Source organism: Drosophila arizonae, chromosome 5, assembly GCF_054131065.1.
Source record: "Drosophila arizonae isolate 15081-1271.41 chromosome 5, UAZ_ARI_1.0, whole genome shotgun sequence".
NCBI lineage: Eukaryota > Metazoa > Arthropoda > Insecta > Diptera > Drosophilidae > Drosophila > Drosophila arizonae.
Window position 1 is genome coordinate 14921493 of NC_142925.1, and position 15666 is coordinate 14937158.

A 15666-nucleotide genomic window follows, 5' to 3' on the forward strand; every position below is an offset into this window, starting at 1 on the left:
AGGCGTGCAAAAACATCTATTAATCTTTTTTTCTGGTATTGGTCATGACGTACCCAAAGTCAAATAATAATCATCACTTAAAGTAATAATTTTGTCTATAAATTTGGACTCTGAAATAATAAAAGTTATTCTTGAATATTACAATTAACAATAGTTGAAATAATCTCTCTTTACGATAGTTTTAATGCCGGCAACATTTCGATAGTTTATTTTATTGTTCCATTTCCATCATTTCAACTAGCGGCAGAAGTCCCACCCAACTTTTGTTTGACTCGCAACTCATGCGTAAATCGATGCATTGGAACCACCACCCAAATTGATTAGTCCGGTTTTTCTTTGCGGTCGGAAGGCTAAAAAGCATTTCTGTTTAAACTGAAACATATACAAATTGCAATTGGTTTATAAATTTGGTAAAGCAACTCGCATATAGCAGAAAAATGGTAAGGGAATTTTACAGTTAATAATAATATAATTTTGGATTTAATATAACTTTAAAAGTGTGTATGTACGTTGATCTACACATGTGCATATCTTTCTGAAAGTACGATGATTCATATGTGTGTGATTGTGTGTATTCGCAATTTCAGTATACACTAAAAATATTTTCTTTTTTTTTTTGAGATGACGTAGAAATTTTTATAATTCAAAAAAAGGTTGCTTTATTAAGCATAAGCACACAATAATCATTTAAAAATATACATACTGAAATCCATTCATATGTATTGATATACATATGTATATATTCATACCAAATATGTATACTTGCAAAAGACTGTATGTATGTACATATACATATGTATATTAATGGATACATTGATATACATACACATGTATATATACATACGTATATATACGTACAGTGGCTCCAACGCCAAATCGGACAAGACTATTTATTTATTTCAATAAGTATTTTCTTTAGCAGTAAGTTAAATTTTTACCGTTTTCACATTTTTTCTCAACTCTATTATGTATTAGCCCCCTAAAACAAAAAAAAAAATTTTTAATTTCAAATGGCAACATTTTTTTTATTTTAAAAAACTAACAACAAGTCCGATTTTGAGCTTCAACGCCAAATCGGACAAAAGAAAACTTTAATAAAAAATAAGAGAAAAACTTAATATTTAATATTTTGTTGCAAAACCTTTGTTTGCGACAACAGCCTGCAAGCGATTGGGAACTGATTTGACCAACTTTTTGCAGATCTCTGGCTCTATGGAGTCCCAAGCTGCAAGTAATCCCATTTTCAATTGGTCCAGATTGTTATACCGGTTTTGGTAAACTTTCCTCGCCAAAATTTCCCACAGATTTTCTATTACGTTTATATCCGGGCTCTGGGCAGGCGTTTGGATCAATTTGGGACAATTATGGATTAGCCAGAGCCTAGCTAGCATTGAAGTGTGCTTGGGGTCGTTGTCTTGATAGAAAGCAAAGTCTTCAAGTATCCCCAATTTCTCCGCACTCTGCTTAACATTTTTTTTCAAAATATCAAGGTAGCCAAATTTATCGAGTATGCCATCGATAAAGTGCAAATGGCCAACTCCCGCACTCGACATACAGCCCCAAACCATGACTGAACCTCCTCCATGCTTAACAGTGCCTATTGTGTTCTTGGGCTCAAACTCAGTATTTGGTTTACGCCACACATACACCTTACCATCGGACCCATGCAAATTAAATTTACTTTCATCAGTAAACAACACCTTTAAATAAGATAATTAGCAAAAAAAGAAAGGTATTTAATATGATATACAACCAACTAACATGATTCCAAAAGTCATCCGTTTTTAGCAAGTACTCTTTCGCGAATTTTACCCTAAACGCTTTGTTCTTAGGGCTAATATAAGGCTTTTTTTGGGCAACTCGGCCATGCAAATCATACCGATGCAAAGTATTGCGCACTGTGTTATCACACACATCCTTTCCAAAGTTTGTTTTTAATGACATCCTTAGTTCCTTTGCGGTTTTAAAGGGATCAACCTTAATTTCCCTTATAATCGACCGCTCCTCCCTTGAGTTTAATCGCTTTCTTTTTCCCTCCTGGCTTTTGTTAATCAATCTTCCATCTTCCCGAAACCTTTTTATGATATCATGGACGGTAGATTTGCTTCTTCCGACCAGCTCTGCTATTTCTCTAACAGTTTTGCCATCAAAATGCAGTTTTAATATTATTTGGCGTGCCTCAACACCAGTTTGCTTCCCACGTGGAGCCATTTCGCAAAAATAATTTGTGTTACTGTACGCCTATGAGCTTGAGAACATAACGAAACGCAATAAGCAAAACAAAAACGAAAATCTCCGCCAAATAACGGATATTTTTCTTGCAGTTTTCTTTTGTCCGATTTGGCGTTGAAGCTCAAAATCGGACTTGTTGTTAGTTTTTTAAAATAAAAAAAATGTTGCCATTTGAAATTAAAAAATTTTTTTTTTGTTTTAGGGGGCTAATACATAATAGATTTGAGAAAAAATGTGAAAACGGTAAAAAGTTAACTTACTGCTAAAGAAAATACTTATTGAAATAAATAAATAGTCTTGTCCGATTTGGCGTTGGAACCACTGTAGGTAGACATTAGTCAGAATAGGCTGAGTAATATATGGAATATTAATTCGAAACTTCACAATTTGCGATTATATACGTATGTGAAAATGTATATATATAGATATCGAAAAAAATATATAGATATATGTATATGTATTTGACAATTTTGTATGTGGATATATATTTGTCTACCAATACATATATTTTCATATTTATAACAGAAATGAACGTATACATATACAAATTATTTTCGGTATTTTTATACATGTGTGTATGTATGGTTTTTTTTTTTTTTTTTTATGATTATGCCGGCTTGGAATAAAATTTTTGAACAGTTACTGCATGTGCTTACAGAAAATTTTTTCCATTATTTATTAATGTACGTGAAAATTTTAAAATCAGTTTAGTTTAGTCATTTCCTGTTTAATTACCGGCAAATTAGCCAACGTAAAGCATACATCAAATTTTTCTCAATACATGTGCTATACCCTGTAGCAGACAGAAGAAAGCTCTTTCGACCCCATATAAAGTATTTAAAATTGTTGGTGTGCGTTGACTATTGTCTCCATTTAGACCTGTCTGTTTATATATGTATGTATGTACAACTACATATCATATATATGTATATATATATATATAAGCTCCACGTTGATCGCTTTTATCATAGCATAGACAGAACTAATTTGTAATCAATGTAAAAATTCGAAAAATCATAAAAGTATATTTCGTCTGCCACATACATATGTTGGTGTTATATACATATATATACACACATATATGTGTAAAAATATATACACATGAATACAGTCACATAAAACCGTTCATAGTGTGGGGCTAATAATGGATAAAGCACAACAGCTGCGTACAGTGGGAAGCAAGCGGATTATATATATGTATTGCTGCTGTCTTCGAATTTTTTTTTTTTTTTCAAATTATTTTTGTTGAATATATGTATGTATAGATGTTTGTATAGAGGAAAGACAGATATACTACTGGAATCTGTGTTAAGGGTATCGTCTAGTCTGCCACTCTTAGAACTAGAACACTTTTGTTTGTATATATATATATATATATATATATATATATATATATATAGAAATCTTATCAAAAGTAGTAATAAGTTATCGTTTGTGATTAATTTCATCTATTTATGTTTGCTTGTTTGTTTTTATTGCGAATGAATCAGTGTAATGGACGTATAAAAGCTTTCTATGCCCATACAAGGTCAAGAAAAATTGTAAAGCAAGGTCGATAACATCTTCATTTTATGAGCCATATAATAATTTCCGTGAATTGTTGTTCATCATTTATGATCAGACTGCAATTGCACAATTTCCGAAAGTTCGTTAAATTTTTGTTATTTTATTAATATATGGGAATAGAATATGTAAATATAATATTTTTATGTAGCTCTCCAAAAGAAAAGAATATAGTTCAATAAAATGATTGCTTCTAATGCAATTTCTCAAGTGTACGAACTTCTCTTTAGCACGCTCTCATTGTAGACTTCTGAAATTCTTATTATTGACAGGCTTCTGGAGTAACTGTATCGGATGTATGCAAAACAACATACGAGGAAATAAAGAAGGATAAAAAACATCGCTATGTAATTTTCTATATTCGTGATGAAAAACAAATTGATGTGGAAACTGTTGGTGATCGGAATAGCGAATACGATCAGTTTCTAGAAGATATCCAGAAATGCGGTCCTGGAGAATGCCGGTAAGTTCTATGTGCAAAATGACTCATTCTTGACCCCGAATACTTCAACACTTTGAAATGCCTTAATAAAACTTTATCTTTGAGATAAAGGTATAAAAATAGCAGTTAATCTAGTTAATACAAGAACATTTAATTTGTTATTTAACTTAAACAGTATTTAATTTTTGTTTTATTTGTATGCATGCTACATTACTTTTATACTTAAAGAAATTTTTTAAAAAGTTTACTTTTTAGAAATTAATGTTTAATAGGAATTTAATAGTCTATAAAACTTATCTAGCAAGGTTTGTGCTATACGTTAGAATAAACTAATCCAACGCATTATGGCGCTGATTTCCAAAATTTATTGTTGACCTGTTTCAGAATAATAAATATAACTTATCATAAATCTACTGAAACTATATTCTCTGAAATTGGTTGTTTATTGCAGATATGGCCTCTTTGATTTTGAATACATGCACCAATGCCAAGGCACGTCCGAGAGCTCAAAGAAACAAAAATTGTTCCTTATGTCATGGTGTCCCGATACTGCTAAGGTATTTTTTTTCTTGCTTGACTATAAGAACTGGCTACTAAATCATTTTTATACTTCAGGTTAAGAAGAAGATGTTGTACTCTAGCTCCTTTGATGCATTAAAGAAGTCTTTGGTGGGAGTCCAGAAGTATATACAAGCTACTGATTTGTCAGAAGCATCTCGTGAAGCTGTTGAGGAGAAGCTTCGTGCTACTGATCGCCAATAGACTGCAAGGATAAATAGCTCTGTGCAATGCATTTGAATTGAAACACGTGCATGAATCAGTGATTATATTGTATCCGGTCAAGATCGCCAATTTGTATGAGAATTTTCTACATAATTTGTATTTTCAGTATAAATAAAGAAAATGAAAATGATAATTTAAAATGTCTGTATTCTTTAATAATAATAAAAAAAAAAAAAAAAAAAACAATATTTAATTGGATTTATTGAAGACAAAATATAATTTCCACTTTATTCAATTGATTATCTACATAAAATATCTGTCTATTTAAGAAAGCCCAAAATGATCCAACTGGAAGTCTTGGTGATCGCAGTTGATTGTTTATCGTTGATATGTTCATCAAAATAAAACTGTATTCCACAATTTCCGATGTATCATGGTCAAGCTTTAGAACGGGCTTTATAGCTAAATAAACCTGGAATCAAAGAGTTATTTTGTTTATTTCAGTATTTTCTTTTCAAAGACAAAGACAGCTTCATATTAATTCCTATTGCTCGATAAAAATAAACGATTGTTAGTAGTACAAATATAGCAACCTGCACTTATTCGCAAATCATAATATCTAATCAATTTATTAATGTATTTTGAATATGAAAAACTACACAAATATTTAATACAAAATGAAATTATTGTTGTAAAAATAAAATGTTTTTCTATTATATACAATATGTATAAAAATTCATAATATTAATATATAAAGTTGCATATATTGACGATATCTTGACTTATAAAAATGTTGTCGTTCAATACAACTCTGGGTGCTTCTACGTTTGACAACCGGAAGTGACAAGAGAATATCCCTTTCCTTTTTACTACTGGCTTGTTAAATACATGTTTAAATTTTGAATTTTTTAATAAAAAGTTCAATGTAAGTAAAAGTAAGCATAAATTGTGATAATATAAATAACAGCGACTCCGTTTCTTCTAGATGCCGCGCGAAATCAAGGAGGTTAAAGATTTTTTGAACAAAGCACGCCGCACTGATGCTCGTGCCGTCAAAATAAAGAAGAACCCCACGAATACCAAATTCAAGATTCGCTGCTCCCGTTTCCTCTACACACTTGTGGTGCAAGACAAAGAGAAGGCAGACAAAATCAAGCAATCCCTGCCACCAGGCCTGCAAGTCAAGGAAGTCAAGTAGACCATCTCAATCTGAAAAGTTGTATTGGTGTACATGATTGCATTGGCCCCCTACCTTTAAACATGTTCTTTATGGAATAAAACACATGGATACAATTGTGGTGTAAAAGAAGAGTTTTTGTTATCAATTGGAGTGTTAGTGTGTGGTGTGCAAATTATGTGTTATTTGATTAAAGTAAACTACGTTTTTCACTGAACTGTAGTTAATGACAGATAAGGAATTAGTTGAGTTAAATTTTGATTTCGTCTTGACAAAAGGGCGAGCCCTTTAATGTCTTGATTAGTTTCAATAGAGAAGCAAAAACGAGTGGAAACAGAACATATTAATTGTGTAGCTGTCATTAATACTGAATTTTTACTAGTATAGGAAGTCAGCATCTGTTTTTATTAAGATTTCTGACTTAACGGTAACTGCTGAGTGCTGAATCACAATAGGCGGTTTACTGCCGGTTAGTTTCAATGTCGGCGTTCCGATAGATCAAGAGACCTGAATCGGCAACATGAACCAATGTGCAGGCGTAAAATATGAAAAGTTGACGGATTATTCCATCGCCCGAGTTCAAATTATGCTACCATTTTGTGCTGCTTCAATATATTGCAACATAATAGTTACTCTTGAATTTATCCTCAATAATGAAATCTCTGGAATCAACAATTAGCTTGCACAGCTTACAATATGACAATAATAGGAACTATCTCTTTGCGTATCTCAATCGAGTGGGTATAATAACATTCTGATAGAACAGATCCTCCTGGCTCTGCATTGATCTGGCAAATAATAGATAGCTTTTTAGTTATATTATAAGCGTTCTGCATTACTTTCGTTTTATTAATTTCTTAACGAATTTCGAAATTTGTATTATATTTTTTGCTGAAGACATTGCATATTAAGTATATTTTTTAAAAATCTATCGTTAGCTAAATAAGTTTTAGCTCGCTGGTAAGGCAAAGAATGATTTGAAATAATAATAATATGATATATGTTAAATCGCAATGTTTAAGGTGAATCACTTGTAATATAATAATCGACCTCGATTTATTTTCGAGGCAATTGATTTTCTTGAAGTTGCGTTAAAGGAGTAAGAATATATCGATAGTTTTGCTGTTTTTTTATTTATTTCTTTTCAACACGCTAACGAATTGAAGCACAGATGGAAATCCTATCGAACTTAACCAAAATTAACACACATAGTGAGAATGGAAAATCTCTTCTCTAGTAAAATACTGATATGCGATAACTCGATATTTTTCAACTCATTGTTTGTATGTACATATGTATATGTAATTATTAAAATACTGTGGATATACATATTTCTAAAGTGAAAAAACAGAATTACTTAAAGAATAACAAATAGTAATCAGATAATTGTAATTTAACAGTGATTCATCGCAGACATTTTTCATTATATGTGCATAGCAACAATACAACGAAAGAGGAAATCGTATCAAAAATTATGTGGATTATTTCTACACACTATGCAGGTGTAGACTGAAAGTTGAATTTTAATTTGTATTGCCGGCTATAAATATATTTTGTATATATATATATAGATATAAAAGGAAATATATACGTGTATATTAATTATAAATATGAATGAAAATAATTAATCAATTATTTTGAGCATACATATGTGTGAAAAATGCCAGAAACATGTTGATGTATATCTAAAAGTAACCTACGGGACTATTCTATAAATAAACGGAATAAGTGTAAGTAATCACATATATATTTACATACACATACACATGCATCCTTTGCAGGCAAAACAAAAAAATAATACGTCTTCAAAATGCAACAAAAGTCGCTATAAATAATGACCAAATTAATCAAGTAAATTCCCAACAGACCCAATATATAATATCTTTTGTGTATCCGCGATAGATTGTGGTCAAATTTTAACCACGCCCACTGCCGCCCACTCAAATTCGAAAAACTTATCAATTGCCATTGCTGCCTATTGCCCATTGAAATCCAATGTTTTTATATAGTACAAAGGAAAATACTTTTAATTAACAATGGCAATTAAATAATATGTGACAAGACAGAAAATGCAAGTAAAAATGTTTATTTAATTATTTTTCACTCGTGTTTTTTTTTTTTTTTTTTTTTTTTTTTTTTTAAATCATAGTAGAATTACATATCTTCTAATGGCTCTTCTGGGAGCTTGAATTTTCGAGAAGTAGAAAGTTTGAGAAGTAATCTTCGGCTATAACTGATAAGTCTTAATAACTAAGAATTACAAATCAAATATTCAATTAAAATTGAATATGATTATTTTATTGAACACATTTTACGTATTTAAGCTGCGGTTTTACATGAAATATCCCAATTCAGATCATATTAGAGATAAATGAGTGCACTGGGCCGTTTCATCAGCTAGTCAGGACAATTTTTTTTATTTTATTTTTTTATTTGGAAACAATACCTGAAATGATAGATAAGACTCATTTAAGTAAGATAAGAATTCGAGGATCTGATCAAAGCAATAATATTACTAATGGAAGATTCTAATCCTAATCCGTTTTATAAGTATATATATTAGTTAGCGCGATCCACTCATGAATATTGGATCACGTAGATTGGAAATTTTCATCTGGAGTATTAGGCATTAACAAACAACAGAGGGCAATAAAGGCAAACGTTAAGACACGTGAAATTCTTATCGCTTTATAGATAATAGTTTCAGTTTAAACACGATAATAGCTCGATGACAAATTAACATTTTTGCAATATTTATAAATAGAGTTTGGAGGGTTGGATCAGTAGTTTCAGTAACTGAAGCTGTTCTCAGAAAAATGTAAGAGATCAACCGATTACTTATTAATTATAATATAATTTAATAATATTTAAGACGGAGCTCAACATATTTTATAATGAAACTGATTTAATTTATTTTCTTTATCTAGATCAAACAAATCAGAATAAATATGGAGGAAGATAATCACCAGTCACTGGTTCCGAATCCAGCTTATTTAGCACATGAAAGGTTAATGAAATCGTCGGAACTGAGTTCAAATGTTATGAATTATGAATCACCAATGATGTTGGGGAATAATTCAGATGTAACCCAAAACCAAGCTCCTAATGCATCTATAGATGCAAACGATAGAATTAGTGAATGTAAGATAATGCAAACAGTATTCAATACTAACATTAACACCGATTGTATGGCTGGATCAACAACAAAAGCTTTGCCAGAAAATTCAGTTGCCTCGCCACCCCATGCACACGCCCAAGCACATGCTCAGGCCCAGGAACAGGCTCAGGCTCAGGCTCATGCGCAGCTCCAGGCCCACGCCCAGCTCCAAGCTCACGCCCACCTCCAGGCCCAAGCTCAAGCTCAGGCTCAAGCTCAAGCTCAAGCTCAGGCCCAGGCGCAGCTCCAGGCACAGGTTCAGGCCCATGCCCAGCTCCAGGCACACGCCCATGCACAGGTTCAGGCCCAGGCCCAGCTCCAGGCGCAAGTCCAGGCCCATGCTCATGCCCAGCTCCAAGCGCATGTCCAGGCCCAGGCGCAGGCACAGGCACATGCACAGGCACAGGCTCATGCACAGGCTCAGGCACAGGCTCAGGCTCAGGCTCAGGCTCAGGCTCAGGCTCAGGCTCAGGCTCAAGCACAGGCACAAGTGCAGACGCCGGCTGAGGTTCATGTCCAGCCCCAAGCCCAGGTCCAACCTCATGCCCATGGACAGAAACGAAAGAATTCGGTAACAAAAGATGACAGCACAGCGAATAAGAAGGGCATGCTGACGGCTGCCGAAGAGAAGAAGAATAATCTCAGAAGAAATATCAGAGATGTGATGAATGAAAACAATTTGGACACAACAACACTGGCGGCACAGAGGGAGGAGTCAGAGCGTCTGGCTCGAGTTGCCGACCAGCAGAAATCGATGCGTGAGATAAGGAAACAAGTCGTACACAAAAACTTCTTTCGCATTCTGAATTTGGAAGAATCGAATGAAGTGAAATGCGAGAGCTCCGAACCAAACTTTTTTGTTAATAATGATAGTATTCTACCCGAAGATGAGTTGGCATCAGTCACATGTGATGATACAAATAGTAGTTTAAGTTGCAGTATTGAGGATGTCTTAGACAAGGACACCAGCACCGAGCCCGAACCCTCGAATGAGGTCGTTACCATTGACGACAGTTCAGATGATGATTGTATATTACTGTCGGAGGACGAGGAAGATTATAACGAAAGTGACGATGCCACAAACAGTGGGATGCACGTCAAAGATCTGTATAATATTCCGGACGAATACGGCCGTGTTGTTGTAAATATTGCACATCCTGAAGGGGAGGAGACACTGTACTTGGCTCCTCAGATAGCGAAAGTAATCAAACCTCATCAGATTGGCGGCGTACGATTTTTATATGACAATATAATTGAGTCTATACGTAGATTCAAGAAGTCAAGCGGATTTGGATGTATACTGGCGCATTCCATGGGACTTGGTAAAACTCTACAAGTAGTTTCCTTCTGTGATATATTCTTAAGGCACACGTCCGCCAAGACGGTTTTATGCGTTATGCCAATTAATACACTACAAAATTGGTTAAGTGAGTTCAATATGTGGATTCCTCGTCAGTCTAACGATTTGAATGTTCGTCCCCGAAACTTTGATATCTTCGTTTTGAACGATCAACAGAAGAATCTGACGGCTCGAGCCAAGGTCATCTTGAATTGGGTGCACAGGGGTGGCGTGCTCTTGATTGGATATGAACTATTCCGATTGCTGGCACTGAAACTAGTTAGTACACGTAAGAAAAAAGGCAAAAACTCGCAGATGAATGATATTCATGATTCAAGTAAAGATCTTATGAATATGGCATTTGAAGCACTGGTAAAACCGGGACCAGATCTGGTCATCTGTGACGAAGGGCATCGAATTAAGAACTCTCATGCCGGTATCTCACTTGCCTTAAAGCAAATACGAACGCGTCGACGCATCGTCCTCACCGGTTATCCCTTGCAGAACAATTTATTGGAATATTGGTGCATGGTGGACTTTGTTCGCCCGAACTATTTGGGCACCCGAACCGAGTTCTGCAACATGTTCGAGAGACCTATACAAAATGGTCAGTGTGTGGACTCTACACCGGATGATATCAAGCTAATGCGATACAGAGCGCACGTTCTGCACTCTCTTCTACTGGGATTTGTTCAGCGACGTTCACACACTGTGCTGCAATGCACTCTTCCGCAAAAACTGGAATATGTTATTCTCGTGCGAATGACACCGTTTCAACGGAAGCTTTATGATACCTTCATGACCGATGTGGTTCGAAAAAAGGCATTTCCAAATCCATTAAAAGCATTTGCAGTCTGTTGCAAGATCTGGAACCATCCCGATGTTTTATATAACTATCTAAAGAAATGTGAGACTGATTTAGACTTAGAAATCGATGAAGAATCTTCTAAAAGCACCACGAGTACAGTCATTGATGCAAACGTTTGTGTCCCCGAAAAAACTGAACCAATTTTAACTCCACAACCTAAAAATGGAACCTATGTGCCTCCAAGCACGGAAATCAATAAGAATTATGCTAATAGAAGGTAAATTATATACAATCAATTTTTAAATTTATAATTTATAATTGTTAGTTTCACTTTTAGTTGTGGGCAATATTGCGCGGATAAAGAGGATCAACTCAATTATGGTACTTATAACGCCGAAGCGAAAGGCAATTATTGGCTGGATGCTACAATACCTTCGAAGCCGAGCTATGTAGAAGTTATAAAACAAACGGATTCGAGCATGGCAAAAGAATATGAAACTATAACTGGCTCCTCCGAAATCGTAGATCTTGATACGAATGAAATCAAAACAGTCGAGCGAAATATACCCACAGCTGCAATTAATCAACAGCAAAGTGCTGAGGATTCGAAATCTAATGAATTGAACAATTCAGGTAAACCGATCTATGGCAACGTTGTAAACGATGCTGCTAAAAAGACGCTGAAGACTAAAAGAAATGATGAATTTTCATGTTCTTGGGCTGTGGACATCATGAAAAACTACATATCTGGCCAAATATCGAGTTCACCCAAAATGGAAATATTTTTTTGCATTATGAAAGAGAGCATATATAAGGGCGATCGCATATTGTTGTTCAGTCAAAGTCTGTTGACATTGAATCTAATTGAAGGGTTCCTAAAATCCAGTTACGTACCAGGCACTAACAGCTTTTGGATGAGAAACAGTTCATATTTTCGTAAGTATTATATTGTAACTTTTTCAATGAAACATAATTAAATTGTTATTATTTTGATATTAATAGGATTGGATGGTTCGACTTCATCACAAGAAAGAGAAAGACTCGTTAATGAATTTAATGCGAATTGTAATATAAAACTTTTCCTAATATCTACAAGAGCGGGTTCCTTGGGCATCAATTTAACTGGAGCTAATAGAGTTATAATATTTGATGCCAGTTGGAATCCTTGCCATGATACTCAAGCAGTATATAGAATTTATAGGTAAGTTCAAGTACGATCCTGAATTGTTTATTTTATATTAATTGTTTATTTATTTAAAAATAGGTACGGTCAGACTAAGCCATGCTATGTGTACAGAATCGTAATGGATAAATGTCTAGAAAAGAAAATATATGATAGACAGATTAAGAAACAAGGAATGTCAGACAGAATAGTTGATGAATGCAATCCAGAGGCGCACTTGTCTATGAAAGATATAACTAATTTATGTCACGATGACGATGATGACAGCGATCCCGTCGAAAGTGATGCTCAAAAGGCTACAGAATCCACACAAGATAATGGAATCGATAAGGTCGATATGCCAGAGAAAACAAAAGAGGAACAATCTATTCCAAAAACAACCCACATGGATCCAATCATCAATAAAATTGTTGAGCTACATTCAAACTACATAACAAAAGATCCTTTCCTGCACGAAAGTTTACTAGTTGATCAAAAGGATAGAAAGCTGTCGCAAGCCGAGAAACGACAGGCACACCGAAGTTATGAACTAGAAAAGAAAGCCTCTGTAAATAATCAGAAATTTACTTATTCAACTGGGAAAATGCAATATAAAGTTATTAATTCTGATGGCACCGTTGTAACGCGACCAGTGGCTTCGGTAAGAAGATTAACTGATAAACAGGCATTACTCTATAACTAAATTAATTAATGGTTTTATTTATTTTATAATTTTTTACTGTAGATTAAGCCTCTGCAGACCAAAAAAACTACTACTACAACTGGTGGACGGTCAACGCGCTGGATTCCTGCTGAAGTTTGGCAAAGACAGGGAATGACAGCTCAAGAAATGACATTACCACTTGGTACGCAAATCAGATATTCAATTATACACAGACATAATTTTGATAAAATCGTTCACCAATATATATCTTTTCAGATGTTGTCATACCTACGAATTCATCAGAAAAATCGAATATAATACTCAAAGCTGGTCAAAGAGTTATGGTATTAAAATCGGCGAAAGGAATATATATGCAATTAGATAGCGGTAAAATAATAGCAATTAGAACAACAGCCAAGAAACCAGATGATGAGAAAAATAGCAAAGAAGACGTAATTGATATTACATCGGACTGCGATACGGATAATCCGAAACCTAAATCCCCAGAACAGGGTAAGATACTTCAGTAGTATATTTAAATTAAACAATTAAAATATATTATATATTTCAGATAAATCGACGGATAAATCAGCTGTGCCTAAGACAAATGAAACCAGTACTAAGGAAGGTTTACCAACTCAACCGCCGCCTGATCCAGCATTTGCAAGAACTGGCATTCTTGAGGATCTACAGCAAACTAAAACTCACGCATTGCAAAATAATAGTCAAGTTGAAAGTTTAAGTAGCATCCCGTCGAGTCTGCATCAAATGCCTGAAGATTTGAACTATCAAAAACAACAACAGCAACAACAACAACAACAGCAGCAACAGCAACAACAACAACAGCAGCAACAGCAACAGCAGCAGCAACAACAACAACAACAACAGCAGCAGCAGCATCAACAACATCAGCAACAGGTGCAGCAACAACAGCAGCCGCAGCAACAACAACCGCCGCAGCAACCGTACAAGCATGAAGGACAGTTACCGATTGTAGACACATATAATAGTTCACTAAATATTCCATCGAATGCATCACAACCACAAACAATGACTTCCAACACTAATTTGCCAGAAAACTCATATTTCTCAAGTAAAAACGTTCAGCATTCGTTCCCTCCCCAATATTATAATTACTATGACAATAAGAGCACACCAACAGCAGCCAACTATCATATAAACAATTATGCACCCTATGGCCATTTTAATTTTTCACCCTATCATTCCAATTTCCATGCAACGCCTGGTTATAGTTCCGGTAGTTCCGGATCGTACATTAACTCAAATGCCTTTCCCAGACAACCCTGGAACTCAGTTGCAAATCATCAATCAAACAATGAATCAATTCGTCAACAACAATATATGGGAAGCACGTATTCAATCAATGAATGGACTTCGCAATAAACAAAATAATCTAGTTATACTGATGATGATTTCACTAAATAACTTTTGACTTATTTATTTATTAGGTTAGAAAAATCTCTTAAAATGTAGCAGTAAATACCAAATAAGATTGTCATTCCACACAGATAAAATGTATACCCACAATATAAACTTAGTAAATATATAATATGTAAATAAAGTCTATTACTTAACTACTGAAAGTGTATTAATGTCGTAATCTTCCGTATTATTGTGGAGGGTGTGTCAGATTTGTGGAATTTTCCTACGGGTATTATGATATATTTTATTAAAGTAAAATTATTTATAATAATTTGTTGACACAATTTTATATATGATTCAGATTATCTTCAGAGAATACAGGTCTACTGCAAATTAGCGCTAAACAAATTGTATATAACATTTAATGGAATTTCTGAAATATTGCGCTCACATTAATTACTACAAAATCTTTTTCTGTGTGTAAAGCTATTCTGCTCAAAATTTACATTGACGCGAGGTCATTTCTCTTACCCATTCCACAGAAGATTGAGAAAAAGCAAATTTATATAGTTCTGGAAACATACAGCCATTAAATGACAACGGTACTCACGGTATTTTCTAGTCGTGCACCCCCTTACTAAACTACACTCTAAATTGTGCTATTTTAAGAAATTGTGGGATGGGGTTTTGGCAAATTTATCTTTTATACTCATCAAATTATTTTTAACATGGTACATTTTAATAGCATACAAGTAATTTTACAGAAGAACAGGTAGAATGGACTTAAATGAAATTATTTATAAAGATATATATCCCTGTACAATATATATATTATATATATGAATAAACAGGAAACAACTTGGGATACATCAGAAATTCCTTTAAATTATGAAAACCTTTGTTTGTTCCATGACATCTGTAAAATTTTGGTGTTTAATGTTTTGATGCTAATTCTTAAAAAGTATGTACCTAATCATAAATATTTCAGTTTACGGATTATCCTATTTAGATATAAA

The 15666-nt window shown here is 34.1% G+C and overlaps 3 protein-coding genes and 1 long non-coding RNA gene across 4 annotated transcripts; 3 read left to right on the plus strand and 1 right to left on the minus strand.

Moving 5' to 3' along the window:
* Positions 1–272: 272 nt before the first annotated feature.
* On the plus strand, positions 273–5160 carry tsr (Cofilin/actin-depolymerizing factor homolog tsr). Its single transcript, XM_018011918.2, has 4 exons — positions 273–440; positions 4068–4258; positions 4689–4794; positions 4853–5160. Exons 1-4 carry the CDS (start codon positions 438–440, stop codon positions 4997–4999), a joined length of 447 nt encoding a protein of 148 aa, XP_017867407.1. The 5' UTR covers positions 273–437; the 3' UTR covers positions 5000–5160.
* On the minus strand, positions 4890–5773 carry LOC149268556 (uncharacterized). The gene is made up of 2 exons (XR_016270281.1): positions 5554–5773; positions 4890–5432 (listed from the first exon to the last, which is right to left on the minus strand). It is a non-coding gene; the product is annotated as an uncharacterized LOC149268556 (long non-coding RNA).
* Positions 5727–6269, plus strand: RpL38 (ribosomal protein L38). Its single transcript, XM_018011924.2, has 2 exons — positions 5727–5885; positions 5946–6269. Exon 2 carries the CDS (start codon positions 5946–5948, stop codon positions 6156–6158), a length of 213 nt encoding a protein of 70 aa, XP_017867413.1. The 5' UTR covers positions 5727–5885; the 3' UTR covers positions 6159–6269.
* Positions 6270–7436: 1167 nt separating this feature from the next.
* On the plus strand, positions 7437–14862 carry LOC108614948 (helicase ARIP4). Its single transcript, XM_089470095.1, has 8 exons — positions 7437–7867; positions 9065–11718; positions 11779–12377; positions 12444–12642; positions 12706–13264; positions 13349–13469; positions 13544–13780; positions 13839–14862. Exons 2-8 carry the CDS (start codon positions 9086–9088, stop codon positions 14669–14671), a joined length of 5181 nt encoding a protein of 1726 aa, XP_089326221.1. The 5' UTR covers positions 7437–7867; positions 9065–9085; the 3' UTR covers positions 14672–14862.
* Positions 14863–15666: the final 804 nt, after the last annotated feature.

Bases quoted from the DNA above. Each gene is read 5' to 3' on its own strand.
- tsr (XM_018011918.2), top strand. The intron at 4,259-4,688 runs GTAAGTTCTATG...TGTTTATTGCAG, and splicing joins TGCGGTCCTGGAGAATGCCG to ATATGGCCTCTTTGATTTTG. The intron at 4,795-4,852 runs GTATTTTTTTTC...TTTATACTTCAG, and splicing joins GGTGTCCCGATACTGCTAAG to GTTAAGAAGAAGATGTTGTA.
- RpL38 (XM_018011924.2), top strand. From the start codon at position 5,946: ATGCCGCGCGAAATCAAGGAGGTTAAAGATTTTTTGAACAAAGCACGC.
- LOC108614948 (XM_089470095.1), top strand. From the start codon at position 9,086: ATGGAGGAAGATAATCACCAGTCACTGGTTCCGAATCCAGCTTATTTA. The intron at 12,643-12,705 runs GTAAGTTCAAGT...ATTTAAAAATAG, and splicing joins GCAGTATATAGAATTTATAG to GTACGGTCAGACTAAGCCAT. The intron at 13,781-13,838 runs GTAAGATACTTC...TATATATTTCAG, and splicing joins ACCTAAATCCCCAGAACAGG to ATAAATCGACGGATAAATCA.